General features: G+C 34.4%; 1 protein-coding gene across 9 annotated transcripts in view; it reads right to left on the minus strand.

Moving 5' to 3' along the window:
- The window catches only part of LOC123639976 (activating transcription factor 7 interacting protein), a 122,851-nt gene that overhangs the window by 56,221 nt on the left and 50,071 nt on the right, over window positions 1–16,559 (minus strand). For 7 of the 9 annotated variants that reach the window (XR_006735845.1, XM_045554286.1, XM_045554283.1 and 4 more), the window contains 4 exons: window positions 13,196–14,805; window positions 6,732–6,818; window positions 4,921–5,066; window positions 2,851–2,988 (listed from right to left, as the gene is read on the minus strand). Coding sequence is in view for 8 of the 9 variants with exons in the window: in XM_045554280.1 (XP_045410236.1) it covers window positions 2,851–2,988; window positions 4,921–5,066; window positions 6,732–6,818; window positions 13,196–14,805 (1,981 nt within the window). In the remaining variant the exon portion in view is untranslated. The remainder of the gene's footprint in view (window positions 1–2,850; window positions 2,989–4,920; window positions 5,067–6,731; window positions 6,819–13,195; window positions 14,806–16,559) is intronic. The other 2 variants (XM_045554287.1, XM_045554281.1) reach the window with 1 other exon arrangement.

The following is a 16,559-nucleotide window of genomic DNA, read 5'->3' on the forward strand; positions in this document are numbered from 1 at the left end:
AAAGAAAAATAAATAATTAAATAAAATTTTTTAAAAAAATTATAAGAAATTATACGCAATTTACAGAATGGGAGAAAATATTTGCAAATTATGTATCTGATAAAAGTTTAATATCCAGAATATACCAAGAACTCTTACAACTCAACAACAAAAAGGCAAAAAATCCAAATTAAAAATGAGCAAAAGAATTTAACAGACATTTCTCTATAAAAGGTACACAAATGTTCCATGAGCACAGGAAAAGATGATCAGCATCATTAGTCATTAGGGAAATGCAAATCAAAACTGCAATGAGATACTACTTCATACCAATAGGATGCTATAATAATAAAAAACAACAATAATAAACAAAAATAAAAAATAATAAGTGTTGGTGAGGATGTAGAGAAGTGGAACCCTTGCTGGTAGGAATATAAAATCATGTAGCCAGGCTGGGCAGGGTGGCTCACACCTGTAATCCCAGCACTTTGGGAGGCTGAGGTGGGAGGATCACTTGAGGCTAGGAGTTCAAGACCAGCCTGGGCAACATTGAAAGACTCCCATCTCTACAAAAAATTTAAAATATAAGGAATAAAACAGTTTAGCCACTCTGGTGGTACACTTTAAAATAGTTATTTTGGTATCTGAATTTTATTTCTATAAAAAACAAAATGTCAAAACAATACAGAAAGAGATGGGAACTAAATTGGGAACTATTTTAAAGTACACAATTAAATGACATTTAGTACATTCACAATTTTGTGCAACCACCATCTCTATCTAGTTCCCAAATATTTTTGTCAACTCAAAAGAAACATTTAAAAAATAGCATGATGAGGGCAGATCATTACAGGTGATTGAATATAGAAAATGATATGAAGTCAAATGTCCATATGAACATTAATAGTACTCTGCAGGACAGTGAAGGAAGTAGTGAATATCAGGAAGAGTAGATCAAAAACTAGGAGATTCAAATTGAAAATCAAAAATGAATACTGGATTGACTGGTACACAATTGAGGAAACTGGACTACACAGAAGAGAAAGAAGAAAGCAATATAATAGAAAGATTAGTACAAGGCTATGGAAGGACCAGAAAAAACTTAAAAACTAGTACCAGAGTGGTCATGTAAAAGGTTGTTACTATAATCAAGGAACTGGGTAATGATGGCCTAGTGAAAAGTGAAAATAATTGAGATAGTTTTTTTAGAAAATAAATAAGTTGTAATTTGGCAACTCACTGTGTATGTGAAGTGATTGAGAAGGATCGTTTTATAAGAACTCATGAACTGTCAATAAAAGGAGTAATGTGAAGACATTCCCTCAAGAGTTTTCCAAGAATTCAGAAATTGTCACTAAGAGGAACATTTGTAGCAAACATGACTGGTTTGGTGTTGGAAAGATTCAGAGTCTGAGACTACAAAAAAAACAATCAAGTGCAATGTTTGTTAAATGTTAAGAGATCTAGACTTGACCCTAAGTGAGAATATAAGAGTCAAAAACTCAGGTTTTAAAAACATGAAATCATAATTGAAGCCATGGGACTGATGAGAAACAATTAATGAAATTATTCTTTCATATATTCAGACATTTTCAGCTTTAATTCAAGATTTTCAATAATACTAGTCAAATGAAGTTTTAAAAAACCTGCTAAATATGAAAAACAGGGCTAGTTTTACCCTAAATGATGCATTAAAAATACAAAGAACTTATTATTAATAAAGTATCACATCAAACAAAATTAACAGTATGAAATCAAGGAAATAACTTTAGCCTGGGAGATATAATACACCTAATTCTAGTCATATTTGGCTACAATTTGGTTCATAACTGAAATGGTGATTTAACTTTCATGTATCACTTTTCTCTCATTTGTAAAATAAGGCTCTATAAGTGGTTTTACAACTCAGCATCTTTAGACTCTGTTCATATTTAAAATAGCCTAATAGAAATGATATTTTTATTTATGACAGAATCAATGTACTGATTCAAATTTCCAGTTTCTTAGTTTTGGAATAAAATAGATTACTATAGCATGTAACTTACATGCTCATTTCAGCTAACCAGAAGCTCTGGCACTGTATGTTAATATATAGCTCTATTTAATAAAAAATGAAAAGTAGTAATTAATAAATATGGATTAGTACTAACATCTTTGAAACATAAGGTCCACTAAATGAAGTAGACTAATATAAAAACATTCCCTTGCAAATATTATTTAGTACTTATTATGGCATGCTAAATGCTAGCCTTTTTTCAGCGATGGAAAAAAAAAATTAAGAAACACAAAGTTAGGTACAGTAATTTTTGAGTCTCATAAGTTCAACTGTGTCCCCTAAAAGTTCTTAAGTCTGAGCCTTTGGTACCTCAGAATGTGACCTTGTATGGAAACAGAGTCATTGCAAGGTAATTAGTTGAGTCATACCCTATTAGTTATACTGGAATAGGGTGAGTCTGCTAATCTGACAGGAAATTTGGACACATACAGGGATAACTCCATATGAAAATAAAGCCAGAGATCAGGGTGATGTTTCTACAAGCCAAGGAACCACCAAAGATTGACAGCAATCCAACAGAAGCTAAAGGAAAGGCATGGAACAGATTCTTCCTTCCAGTGCGGCCCTCAGAAAGAACAAGTACTACTGACACCTTATCTTGGACTTTTAGCCTCCAGAACTATCAAACAATACATTTCTGTTGTTTAAATCACCCAGTTTATAGTACTTTCTTTACAGCAGCCCTAGCAAACTAATATAAGCTTATATTTAGAAATTAAATTTATTTTAAAGTCAACTTCAAATATATATCCCAGAAAATAAGTTATAAAAATGATGACACATGGTATACCCACAATTCAAATCAGTGTACAAACCTGCAGTTCCGTAAGAACTGTTTTATGCCTCTTGTTACATTCAATCTTTTCCACTCGTGTTTTCAATTCTGCCAAAGTCTTATCAAATACAGCACACTGTAGCGCACACAATTTTTCTTCCAGCAACCACTGCATAACCTAAAGAAATATATATTCCTTTGTTATGCAAAGAAGGCATTTCGACAATAAATACTCAAGTACAGATAAGATAGTAATGATATATTAACTAATTTAATGAATAAAACATGCTAGAACTCATTAACACATAGCAGATTTAGCTATCTGCTAAAATTCTCCACTTCTACATATATAATACCTACCTCAAGAGGGTAATATATACTAAAAATAGAAAATTTCCAGAGGGTAAAATTTTGAAAATAATTTCAAGGTATAATATTTCATGCTCAAACTACTTAAAGGATCAGCTTTTAAAACTTCTGTTACAGACTGATATTTTTGTGAGACACACTAAGAATGTCACTGCAATATCAAATTTCTATAACATTCCTAAATGCCTACTCAAAATTTCCATATTATCTCATGATAGACTCACAACAAACAGGACACCAGTACATGTCCATGAACCATGCTTGAGTAATACTGTTGTAAAGAATTAAACTCTCAGTACACATGAAAGTTTTCAAAATTCTTTCACATAGCTACCTTCATAATTCTAACAGCTCTATGAAAAAGAATGAGCAAGCATTATCATCTCTACATGCCAAAGAAAAGAAATGGGGGAAAAAAAAAGCCACATTTTTACTGCCTCACTAATCCTTTTTCTAGAAAGTGCAGATATTTGATCTTAGAGGAAAAACACTGGTCTAACACTTATTTATAATTTCATCATTAAATATATAAGACCTTAAAAAACTAGTATCACTTGCGTTTCGTACCCCTCTCTTACAAAAAGAATTTGCTATAAACATTTGTGAATATGCTTTGAAAAATATAAAAAATACTGAATATTTTATTTATTTTTTTCTGAGACAGGGTTTTACTCTGTCACCCAGGTTAGAGTACAGTGGTGTGATCATGGCTTACTTGTAACCTCCAACTCCTGGGGGTTCAAGCAATCTTCTCACTTCAGGCTCCTGAGTAGCTGAGATCATAGACATGCTCCCACCATGCCTAGCTAATTTTTCAACGTTTTGTAGAGATGGAGTCTTGCTATGCTGCCCAGGCTGGAACTCCTGGCCTCAAGCAATTCTCCTGCCCTGACCCCAGAGTGCTAGGATTATAGGCGTGCAACACACCGGGCTGCATACTGAATATTGTAATTAATTCTATCACTAGTCTAACAGATACAGGGGGAGGTTTTTAAAGTCTGTACTTTAAATGTTCCCTTCCTATACACACATAGTGAGTGCGATGCGCACCATCTGGGGAATGGACATGCCTGAAGCTCTGACTCGGGGGGGGGGGGGGGGATAATATACGGAACCTAAACTTTTGTACCCCCATAATATGCTGAAATTAAAAAAAAAAAAAATGTTCGTTTCCGTAGTCCTTCTAAAGCACTGACTCTACCATTTTTAATACTAACCCTAAAGTACATAAAAAAGAGCTTAGAATGAATGTATAGACTTACAATCATAAAATCAGCTTATTATAAAGATTAAAATATTAATATATATATCTCAATATGAAGTAGAGCTAAAAAAATTTTAATGAAATAAAATAAAATGTTAATATGTAAAACTCTAATATTTCTTTTCCACTATAAGATAAACTTCAATACTACAGGAAGAAAAAAAGAAAAGCTAAAAAATGATATTCACTTTTATTACCAAAGCAAATAAAGGAAGAAGTCATCATATCTCCGGAGCCATTTTGATAATCATTACCATCTCTAAAAAAAAATTATGTAGCCAAAAAGAAGTCAGAAAGAATTTTAAAATTAAACTATCGCAGAGAGTAATATACTTTAAGCTCAACCACTTTCTTCAAGTTCTCTCTTTTTATGAGAAACCAGATATGACGGTAAAATACAAAATAATGTCAAAACCTAAAAGAAGAAAGACAATGGTGCTTTTTAATCAATATGCTTTTTAACATAACCTATAATACCTTTTGAAGTTTCTGGTTAATGTCTCCTTTGGCTGTAATCTTTACTTGAAATTCTGCCTCATATTCTTCTTCCATATATCGTCGACGTTTAGACTGTACGTTGTCCATGTCCTCTGATTTAGAACGTTTTCTTCTGGAAAACTCATCTGAGAACAAAACCCACAATGATCAGTCAGGTGTTTTTATCATAGACTTTAGTGCCTATTATCTATCCTCAGCAAAATATTATTTCTATCTATTACAATAGCATTCTTAACCAATTATTTTACAAATTGTTTTTGTGATCAGAAAAATAGGTATATAGCTTTTAGCTTTAAACTTGAAATGATTTCAATATTCTAAATAAGAACCTCCTAATGGTTAAGCAATGCACACTGTGAACACAGAACATTCTTTGCTTGAAAACATATTAAATGGAGAACTACTTAACAATTGTATCAGGCAGAAGGTAAAAAAAATCATCTCATATTCATTCCCTTAGCTAAATTTCATAGTGCATATGAATCCTTTGACAAACTATTTGTTCTATCATAGATTTCTAATAAAAAATTCTTCCTCCTCAGTAAATACAGAAAAAATAATCATCACCTTAGGAAAATAACATAATAATAGTTATTCTCAATATATCCTAATGAATTTCAATTATATAAAAATAAAATTAATGTCATTATAAAACTACATTTGGCAAAGAATATATTCTCAAAAATCTTCATTTAGAAAATTTCTATTTCAAATATTATTAATATTCAAGAGATCAAAGGTAAATTTTATCTGGTTTCTTTTGCAATACCTAAAAAAATTAAAACACTAAAATCTCCACACTTTTTAAACGCAAATGCTATTATGTGACTATAGCTACCCTTGTCTATCTCACTCTGTATCCCTGTCTATGTGCCTCTTTTTTAAAATCTAATTCTACTCTACAACTTCTCTTATAATTATCACTTACTCATGTTCATACATGGAGAGCAGCATGACAGGGAGAGTTACAGAACACTGGTTTCCTGACTTCTAGTCCAATCTTTCTATAAACCTAATAATCATCTATCATTTCCCCACCCCCATGAAGTTTAAGAACCTTAAGTAGACTGAAACACATACCTCCATTTACTTGATATCAGCCTAGACAAAATTCTTATAGTCCCATTCTAAACATATATCTAAAATAATTTCTAGGCCGGGCGCGGTGGCTCACGCCTGTAATCCTAGCTCTGGGAGGCCGAGGCGGGTGGATTGCTCGAGGTCAGGAGTTCGAGACCAGCCTGAGCAAGAGTGAGACCCCGTCTCTACTAAAAATAGAAAGAAATTATCTGGCCAACTAAAAATATATATACAAAAAAAATTAGCCGGGCATGGTGGCTCATGCCTGTAGTCCCAGCTACTCGGGAGGCTGAGGCAGTAGGATCGCTTAAGCCCAGGAGTTTGAGGTTGCTGTGAGCTAGGCTGACGCCACGGCACTCACTCTAGCCCGGGCAACAAAGTGAGACTCTGTCTCAAAAAAAAAAAAATAAAAAATAAATAAATAAATAAATAAAATAATTTCTCAAGACACTCAATACCTTATTATATTTTAAGCTAAATCTTTCTTGTGGAACAATAAAATAAACAAAATACAATAGTGAAGTGGATGAAGTAATACTTTCAGAGATTCTTGAGTTAGCCATCAATGAAATGATGTAATTGTGGCTTACTTAAATTGCAAAAGTTAACAATCATTTCATGGGCAGAAAAGGATATTCCATGGTCTTAAATACAAAAATAATTAATTATGATTTTTCAAACTAATGCAAGTTTGTTTTGTACATGCATACTTTTCTCAGAAGGTCTTTCATCTTCTTTGTGTATTACTTGTTCTTCTTCCTCAGGTTTGCTGTCCTTTTCATTACTTTCTACTTCTGCTGTAACAAATATAAAAAAGGAAATCTTACTTTGATTGGGATTCTTAACAGCTTATTAATTTACATTTTTGGTTACTATCTGTTACCAAACTAACCTTTTATGAAATCAGAGTCCCAAAATGTAAAATTTTAGGGGGAGAAAGGGAACAGAAACATATAGAAATGAATGACCAAGTCCACATTCAACTGTTCCACAATCCATTACAAATTCAATATGGGAAAAAAGTATCAGTATAGATTTTAAAAGAAAGAATCTTATTCAGTAATTTTCTGTCACCAATAAGAATGTGAAAGCATTTAGATTCGTTTACATTCACCTGTTAAAACTAGAATAGTGGCTATGACAATTATAAAAAAAAATTACAAACTACTGACAAATTCAAAATACCTAATATTTTGACCAGACAGGTTGAATCATTAAGTTACTTTAATGGCTATGGGCTAGTTCATAAATAAGGAATTGAAAAGCTATCCTAAATATAATAAAAACTTTACTTAAAAATAATACTTACTTTGCTAAAAGTGCCAACAACTGAGGCAGGCACTTGATATATATATAACTTCATAGCCTCAATATAATCCTACACTGTAAACAGTATTTTTTGCCATCATATAGATGGGGAAAGTAAAATTTAGAAAGGTTACGTAATTTTCACAAGAGGGATATAAGACATAACAAAGAATGCTACCAAAAAGATTGCTAAAAATGTCTATGGAATTATATTATGTTACAACAAATAAAATCTCAGAGGTACCAGAAATGGCCTTTGATCAATCAGTCTGTCTCCTCAAATAACATAATCATTAAATGGGGGATAATGGGGCAATAAATCACTAATATTTGAACTTCGATTTTTCCCCCTTACATCACTGCAACTAGCTTCTCAGTGGCTTCAATAAGGTATTCTGTTTCATCATATTCTACAATTAATATTAAATAAGCAACAGAAGGTATATCACACTATATAAAGACTTTGATATCATAGTTCTTCTCCAGATATCAGGGTTTTAATCACAACAGCCCTGAGGATAGAAGTCAGGGTTAAAAAAATTCAGAAGACCTTTTAGGTGAAAATAGGCAGAGACAAGAATCACTGATGGGCCGGGCACGGTAGCTCACGCCTGTAATCCTAGCACTCTGGGAGGCCGAGGCAGGTGGATAGCTCAAGTTCAGGAGTTCGAGACCAGCCTGAGCAAGAGTGAGACCCCGTCTCTACTAAAAATAGAAAAAAATTATCTGGCCAACTAAAAATATATATACAAAAAATTAGCCGGGCATGGTGGCACATGCCTGTATTCCCAGCTACTTGGGAGGCTGAGGCAGTAGGATCGCTTAAGCCCAGGAGTTTGAGGTTGCTGTGAGCTAGGCTGACCCCACGGCACTCACTCTAGCCAGGCAACAGAGCGAGATTCTGTCTCAAAAAAAAAAAAAAAAAAGAATCACTGACGAACCTATTATGGTTCTATAAATATTTTTTTCACACTAAGACAAAACAAAAAAAGCTAACACGGTACATAAAAATTACTAAATTAACTTTCCATTTACTACTGTTTGCTCATTATAAATATTTTAAGATCTCATCTCTCAACCTCAGTTTCAATGAAATGAAAATTTCTTTTGCTTTCTTGTAGATAGATCACAAACTCATTACAACATATTTTTTTCTATATATTTTTTTCCATGTCTTCCTGATTTTAACACTGACAGAAACTCCTGAACTTCCTAGTCCCCAGAGTTTCCAGAGACACAGAGTAATTGGGGTGCTTGACATAAAAGGTTTACATAGTCTTTATTTAGCAAATCCTCACATCACCCAAAGCACAAAATTAGCCATGGCTCCAATTAGAATAACTGCAAACCACAGCATCCAGAACACAGCAGAGTAAATTGGCCTGGTTTGATCTGCCTCTTTTATGCATATGTTAATTCCCTCTCTTCTTACAGATATGTGAAGTTTAGTTTGAGATCTCTTCATTTTACTCAAAACTTCCTCCTATCATCCAATTCCCATTTTCCAAATATACCTAGCTGATACTACTGGATTCTCAATACTTAAATAAAAACACTCATTGGGATTATGGAATAGATTCACAGAACTAAAATTTATGCTAAAGTTTTATGTAATGGAAAGAACTTGGGATAAGAAAAATGGTATTAACAGATTCTACAGAGAGGGATAAGGCCCTTTATTTCTTTAATTTTTGTGTCCATAAAGCCTCCAGAAAATCTGAGAGTGGGCCTCCTTCAACCCAGAATAATAATCAAAGGCCCTTGCACACAATTTTATATATAATTTCAGGTAGTTCTCAGGATTCTTGAAACTCATCCAAATAATTAGATTAATGATGTCTTTTCTAGAATCTGTCCTTATTCATGGGTAAGTTTTCTGTTGTAATCCCTCTGGTCTTCTTGAGTATAGATAGCCTCATCACAAGTTTGCAAGTTTTCATGGTTCTATGTGTGGTATTCTTTCCTTACAACCATACTAGACAGTAAGCTCACTAAGGACAGGTACCATATCTTGCAATTTTGGTAACCCTAAAAACTTTGAGAAAGAACTGAGGCAAACTTAATGCCTATCTGTTTAATACCTATATGATGCCTGTTATCTTTAATAAGGTTCCATTAAGTAAAGGCAGAAAAGTGTATTTGTAAAGGATTACCAGATAGAATTTACATTAGGAAACTTAAATTTCTCATTTTCAGAATTATACTATACAGAACTTTATCTTAAGGAAATACAGACAAAAACAGTTGCCTTAGATCAAGGGTTAGAAAACTTTTTTTGTAAATGGCCAAAAAAACAAGTATTTTCAGTGGGCCACATGGTCTCTGATACAGCTACTTAATTCTGTACTTGTGGCAGGAATCAGCAATAAGCAATATGTAATATGCAAACAAATGATCATCATTATATTTCAATAAAACTTTATTTACAAAAACAAATGGGGCCCACAGGCCCACAGTATGCCAATTCCCTGCCTTAAATTACTGGTTCCATGAAAATACCTAAAACAAAACAAGAAATTCCTACAGACTAATTAAAGACAACATATCCATTAGAAAAATGGGCAAAGGAGATGAAAAGGCAATTCATAGATAAGAAATTACAATAGGGCAATTAACATACTAAGATTCTCAACCTCACAGCCATATCAGAAAAATGTGGCATGACTGGCAATTTTTTCCAGAAATTTCTTAAAGTCTTATTTAACCAATGCAAAGTTGCAAATAATATCCTCTATAAGAATTTTTGTGCTACTTGTTGAAGCACAACTCAGAGGGAAAAAGTTACATTTTATTATCTCACATTCTTCCCCTCCCATTCTCTCTGAAATCCAAATCAGCCTTTCCATGCTATCTATCATTCACCAAAACTGCCTCTTGTCAAAGTCACCCATGATCTCCAGGTTGTTAAATATTTCTGTGCCATCTAACTCAGACGCATAGCAACGTCTGATATACTAAACAGTTAATTACGCCCTCCTCAAAATAGTCTCTTTACTCGGCTTTTGTAATACCAAAATGTCTTGGTTTTCTTCCTACCTCAACAGCTGTTCTTTCTTGGTCTCCTTTGCTGGTTCTTCCTTATCTCTCCAATCTCTAAACATGTGGAATGCCAAGAGCTCAATTCCTGGATCTTTTCTCTTCTCCATTTATACTCACTCTGTCTGAGGTGATTTCATCTAGTCATTCCACTGCAACTAATGTCTATATGCTACCTACTCCTAAATTTTTCTATACAATTCAAGTCTCTGCTCTGAAATCCAGACTTATATATCTAACTTGGGCAATAGTAGTCATTTGAAACTGATCTTCCTCCTATATTTCTCTTTCCAAAACCTGCTTTATTTTTGGTCTCCTTCAACTATAAAAAGAAAAATCTGCAACTTATACACCAGTGTATAGGACTAAGAAACTCCACAAAGAGAAGCCAAACACCTAAATAATAGCTAAATATAAATGGGTTGAGATGATAAAGGATTTTAGCTGAATACAATAAATAGTGACAACAAATTATCAGTAAATTTTGATTGATTAAATCATGCTATTTCTATCACTGCTAATCTAAAGCAAAAATAAAAGGAAACCTTGAATTCTATTCCCATACAATTATCCTTATTAGCCTCAGTTCATGTTCATCTTATTTATCTTAAAGATTCAAGGGAGCAGGCGAAAAAAATCAACCACAGATTTTTTAAAATCTGGAATAAAAATCTGCAAGGAAATTACATCAGAGTTTAAAATCTGGTTTACTCTAAAACAGATTTTTCTTCTCAAAAATCTTACTAAGAACTAGTAGTATTTTTTTAAACAGTTAAGTAGAGGAGGTTAATAGAAGAAATGGTGCTAGTTTTGCTAATATAACTTGAAGAATGGTCTTAGGAGGAAAGACATGGAATAGTAGTAGCTAGAGGAAAGTATATGGTATGGAGAGTACATGAAAGATATGACTGATAGATATACGTCCTCTAGTGTTGTCTGAAGTTTCCCAGAGAGAGAAATCTTTATTTGTTCTTTTTTCTCCTCTGAAGGAGGACCATAAGGCTTTTAAAGAACTTGCTCCAGTGTCACATTCTGTATAAATATTTATTGAATGAATGAGTGAAGTTCACCCTAAACAGTTATTTATTATCTTTCTAAAATGTAAATTTCATCATATTATTCTCCTCTGCTTGAAATCTTTCAATGGCTCCCTAGTGCCAATGCTTTGGCATTGTAACCAAGGTCTTCCATTATATACTTCTCTTACATCATCAATTATTCATTCAATTTACAAATATATCCTGGGCACTTACTGTGTGCCATGTACTGTTTTGGCCTGGTGATAGTGACTCAGAGCAGGGGTGATAATAGTTATGAATTGGATTCTAGATCTATTCTGAAGATAGTACCAATAGGATTTCCTGATAGACTGAATATGGGGCATGAAAGGGGGAAGGAAAAAAAGAAAGAATGGTTCCAAGGTTTCTAGCCTGAGCAAGTAGGATGGAGCTACCATTACAAGGAAATTAGACTCATTAAAACCCTCATTATATAAATATTATACAAACTCATTATACAAATATTGAAAGGCAAGGCTTCCCTGACTACATCTTGTGCTCTCTTAAAGTTTAGCCTTCTCCACACTCCCAGAATACCAATTTAACATTATCATTGTATTCACAGCCTTGTATTTAATGACCTGCAATTTAATTCTTGTGTGCATCCTGAGGGCAAGTACTAAATTTTATCTTCAAATCTCTAGAACCAAGAAAGGCCTGAACTGTCTCTCTCTCTGTAAGTTTAGTTGAATACTCTTTGGAAATAAAATGTCATCTTTAAATAAGAAAAAAATTTCTACCTCCAAAAGCTAGTATGATATACTGGGGAAGAAATTTTTGTGTCTCTCCTAGCTCTGCCACCGTTTTTGTTTTCTCATCCTTGATCACTTTGTTTCGTGTTAGCAGTGTTTCACGTTAGCAAGGTAACTCCTTTCACAGATGTCTAAATCTGACAGAATGTGATACAATGGGAACAGAAAGGTACTCATGCCAATCTGAGGAAGACTGAGAAGGTTTCATGCAGGAATAATCTTTTTGAGTGTGACCATGAAAGCAAAGTAGAATTTTTCTCATTCTCTTTTTCTCTGGGAATAATAAAAGAGATGGGAGAGATAGACATTGAACAAATCGTGAAGTTTATATACCTTTTACATAAGGAGTTTGAATCAACCTAAAAGTAAAAGGGATCTCATGAAAGAGAGGGACAATCAAGCAAGAGAATTGGTCATAGAGAGATTATCCGGAAGATGAAGGGAAGAGAGCATGTTGAGTACGAAGAATCAAGAGAGCTGAGGAAGCAAATGGATAAAGTCTACTGAATAGATAATCAAGCTTTAAGCTTCCTGGCTTACAATGGTGGTGTCATTCCCTGGACACAGAATATTAAAGAATAAGATTTCACTGTGAAAATTAATTGAAAATATGATATTTTACACTTGAAACAAAGTAGCAGGCTTTTGGATTCTAAATTATTTGTTCCCTAAGTGACAGCAAGAAAGAACAATTGCTAGGACTCTGATAAATTATGTACTGACTTCATTATCTCAGCATTATGGTGGTCCATTTTATCTCTAGTCTCAGACTGTAAGGGCCATATTTTCTACTTATTTTATCTCCTTTTTTAGCACTTAGCACATGTTGCCCACAGAGTGGGTACTTTGTAATTATGAACTCTATAAAGTTAAGAATCTATGAAATTAGATCCTTCTGTAGAGTCACCACCACTCTCAACTTTCTCTACACTAAAAGAAATTTAAAACTTTATAATAATGTTTTATTAAACAATTCATTGAAGTTAATAAAAATCTTAAAAATTTAAATAATATGCTAACCTGGAGAGCACGTTTCATTCTGTGATATAACTTCAGACTCATCTTTTTCACCTGAAATATCCTCTTCATCAGAGAGGACCAAAAAGGCTTCTTTTGGCAAACTTTCACTACTTTCTTGTTTAGATGGTGAACCAAAAGAACCATCCATTTTCTCTTCCAAATCTGGATTCGTCTCATCAATTGGGAGGAGAGAAGTTTTAGAAAAGCAGGTAAGTTCATCCTCAGCAGGTGCAAGCTTTTCCAAAATAGGAATGATTTCATCTGTTTCCATAGAATCAGTATTTTCTAAGATATTCTCATTTTTGTCATCTTTTATAACACTTTCACTAATGGTTTCTACAAGGTCTGAAGAATTTTCATCCTCATTCTTTTCACTTTGATCAATTTCCATACTGCTTGATATAGCCTCTTCTCTAAGAGCAAGCTCTGTAATAGTATCTTCCTCTACCTTCTTTTCATTTTCAGGAGGTAGATCTGAACAAATAATTGTACCATCTGTTTCAAGGGCTTCTTCATTAGCATCAAGATTACTATCAGCTTTATTTTTCTCATCAATTGAGTCCTCACTTTGAATTTGCTCTAACTTTTCATCATGCCCATTTTTTTCAAGAAAATCATCATCATTATTGCTACTTGGTTCTACATTGTCAGTTGCAGGAACTGGGTCACAAACTGGTATAGAACTTGGTTCAAAGGTGGGATCAAAGGCTGATTCAGAAGTCAGTTCACCAGAGGCCAGTTCACCAGTAGCCAGATCATCAGAGGCAAGTTCACCAGAAGCAGGATCACCTGAGGCCAGATCACCCGAGGCCGGATTACCAGAGGCTGGATCACCAGAGGCCAGATCACAAGAGGCTGGTGCTACAGACCCCGAATCAACAGAGGCCAGTGCTCCAGGGGCCAGGTCACCAGAGGCTGAATCATCACAGGCACTATCACCAGAGACCAGTTCACCAGAGACGAGTTCACCAGAACTGGCATCACCAGAGGTGGCATCATCAGAGGCAGTATCACCACAGGTGGCATCACCAGAGCAGGAATCACCAGAGCGGGAATCACCAGAGGGGGGATCACCGGGGGAGCCATCACCAGAGGCGGGATCACCAGGGGAGCCATCACTAGAGATGGGATCACCAGAAGTGGGATCGCCAGAGGCCAGTACTCCAGAGGCTAGATCTCCAGCAGTCAGATCACCAGCGGCTAGATCTCCAGAAGCTGGTTCAGCAGTCGGTTTAGAGACTGGTGCAGGAGTTACATTATTAGGAGACAAAGGTTCACAATTTAAACCATCATCTTGCTTCTTTTTTATATTAACATTTAGGATACAGGGTGCTTCTTTCCATTCTGTTTTACTTTCTTCAGGGTCAAAACAAATCTCTTCAATGCCATTTACCTCTTCCTTGTCTTTAATATAATCCATATTTTCCAAAGGTGAGGTTGGGTCCAAATCTCCATTTTCGTGGTTGCCATTTAACAGCTTGACATCAGTTTTCAAAAGTTCTTCTTTGACCTTGTACACTACTTCAAGTTGTTGACGATCACTCACTCTCATCGTTTTTCGTGCTTTAAAGACTTTTTTCTGAGGTTCTTCTATACTATCCATTGTGAATCTTTAAAAAAAGAGAGAAAGAGAGTTTAATAATTAGAACAGAAACTATCTAATTGTAGACTCACAGCAAATCTATCTTACAAGAGAAATAACCAGCATACTTCATGTAACTTTTAAATAAAGACATATAGAAAACTTAATAATCCTTGCTGTGGATTAATTTTCATATTTATTGGATTTATGTAATACAAAATTGATAATGGCTACAGTCTATACTAGTAAATAAATTACTAGGAAATATTAGGAAAAAGGGGACTAATTTTCAGCCAGGCATGGTGGTTCATGCCTGTAATCTTAGCATTTTGGAAGGCTAAGGCAGGAGGATTACTTGAGCCCAGTGAGCTATGTTCATGCCACTGCATGCTAGCTCGGGTGACAGAGCAAGACTCTGTTTCAAAAACAAAACAAAAAAAAAGGACTCATTTTCATTCTCAATATTGAAATTCAGAGTATGGGGGAAATGAATAAACAAAAAATGTAGATGAATTTAAAAAGTACATGAAGGCTGGGCATGGTGGTGTGCGCCTGCAGTCCCAGCTACTCAGAGGCTGAAGTAGGAGGACCCTTAAGTCCAGGAGTGTGAGGTTATAGTCAGCTATGATCACACCACTCTATGCTAGCCAGGGCAACAGAGTGAGACCTTGTCCAAAAAAAAAAAAGTACATGAAGAAAAGGAAAAGAAAAAGAAAAGTGTAAGAATAAAAGCAGTAGAGGAAGGAAAAACAGGTATAGAAATAAGGGGGAAAAAGAAAAATTAAGGAACAGGTAAGGGAAGATAACATTTACAACCAGGCATACCTAGATTGACAGAATGTAAACATGTATTAACAAAAGATTACCAAAAAGAAAGTGAAGACAACTCACAGCTGGAGAAAATATTTGCAAATCATATATCTGATGAGAGACTTGCATCTAAAATATATAAAAACTGTTATATATAAAATATATGAAAACAGTAATAAAAAACCAAATAACCCAATTTTAAAATGGGCAAACAACTTGAATAGACATTTCCACAAATAGGCCAATAAGGCAAATAGTACGTAAGCAATAAACATCCTTAGTCATCAGAGAAACGCAAATCAAAACCACAGTAAGATAACACTTCACACACATCAGGACAGCTATAATCAAAGAGAAGTATGAGGCAAGGATGCAGAGAAACTGGAACCTTCATAAAAGGCTGGTGGGATTGTAAAGTGGTGCAACTGCTTTCGAGAACAGGCAGTTTCTCAACATATTAAACCTAGAGGTGCCATATGACCCAGCAACTTCACTCCTAGCTATATACCCACCAGAAATAAAAACATATGTTGACACAAAAAATCATATACAAATACTCACAAAAGCACTACTCATAATGGCCCAAAACTAGAAACAACCCAAATGTCCAGCAACTGATGAATGGATAAATAAAATGTGGTATTATCCATACAATGGAGTATCATTCAGCCACAAAAAGAAATGAAGTACTGATACATGCCGTAACATGAATGAACCTTGAAACATGCTGAAAGAAGCCAGTCACAAAAGGCCACATACTGAACGATTCCATTTATATGAAATGTCCAGAACAGACAAATCCATAGTGACAAAGTAAATTAGCAATTGCTTAGGTTTGGAGGGCTTGGGAGGAGATGAGGGGTGGCTGCTAAAGGGTACAGGATTTCTTTATGGGATAATGAAAATGTTCTAACATTGAATGTGGTAATGATTACACAACTGTGAATATGCTAAAAACTACTAAATTGTATA

This window comes from Lemur catta, chromosome 6 (genome assembly GCF_020740605.2).
Source record: "Lemur catta isolate mLemCat1 chromosome 6, mLemCat1.pri, whole genome shotgun sequence".
Lineage (NCBI taxonomy): Eukaryota > Metazoa > Chordata > Mammalia > Primates > Lemuridae > Lemur > Lemur catta.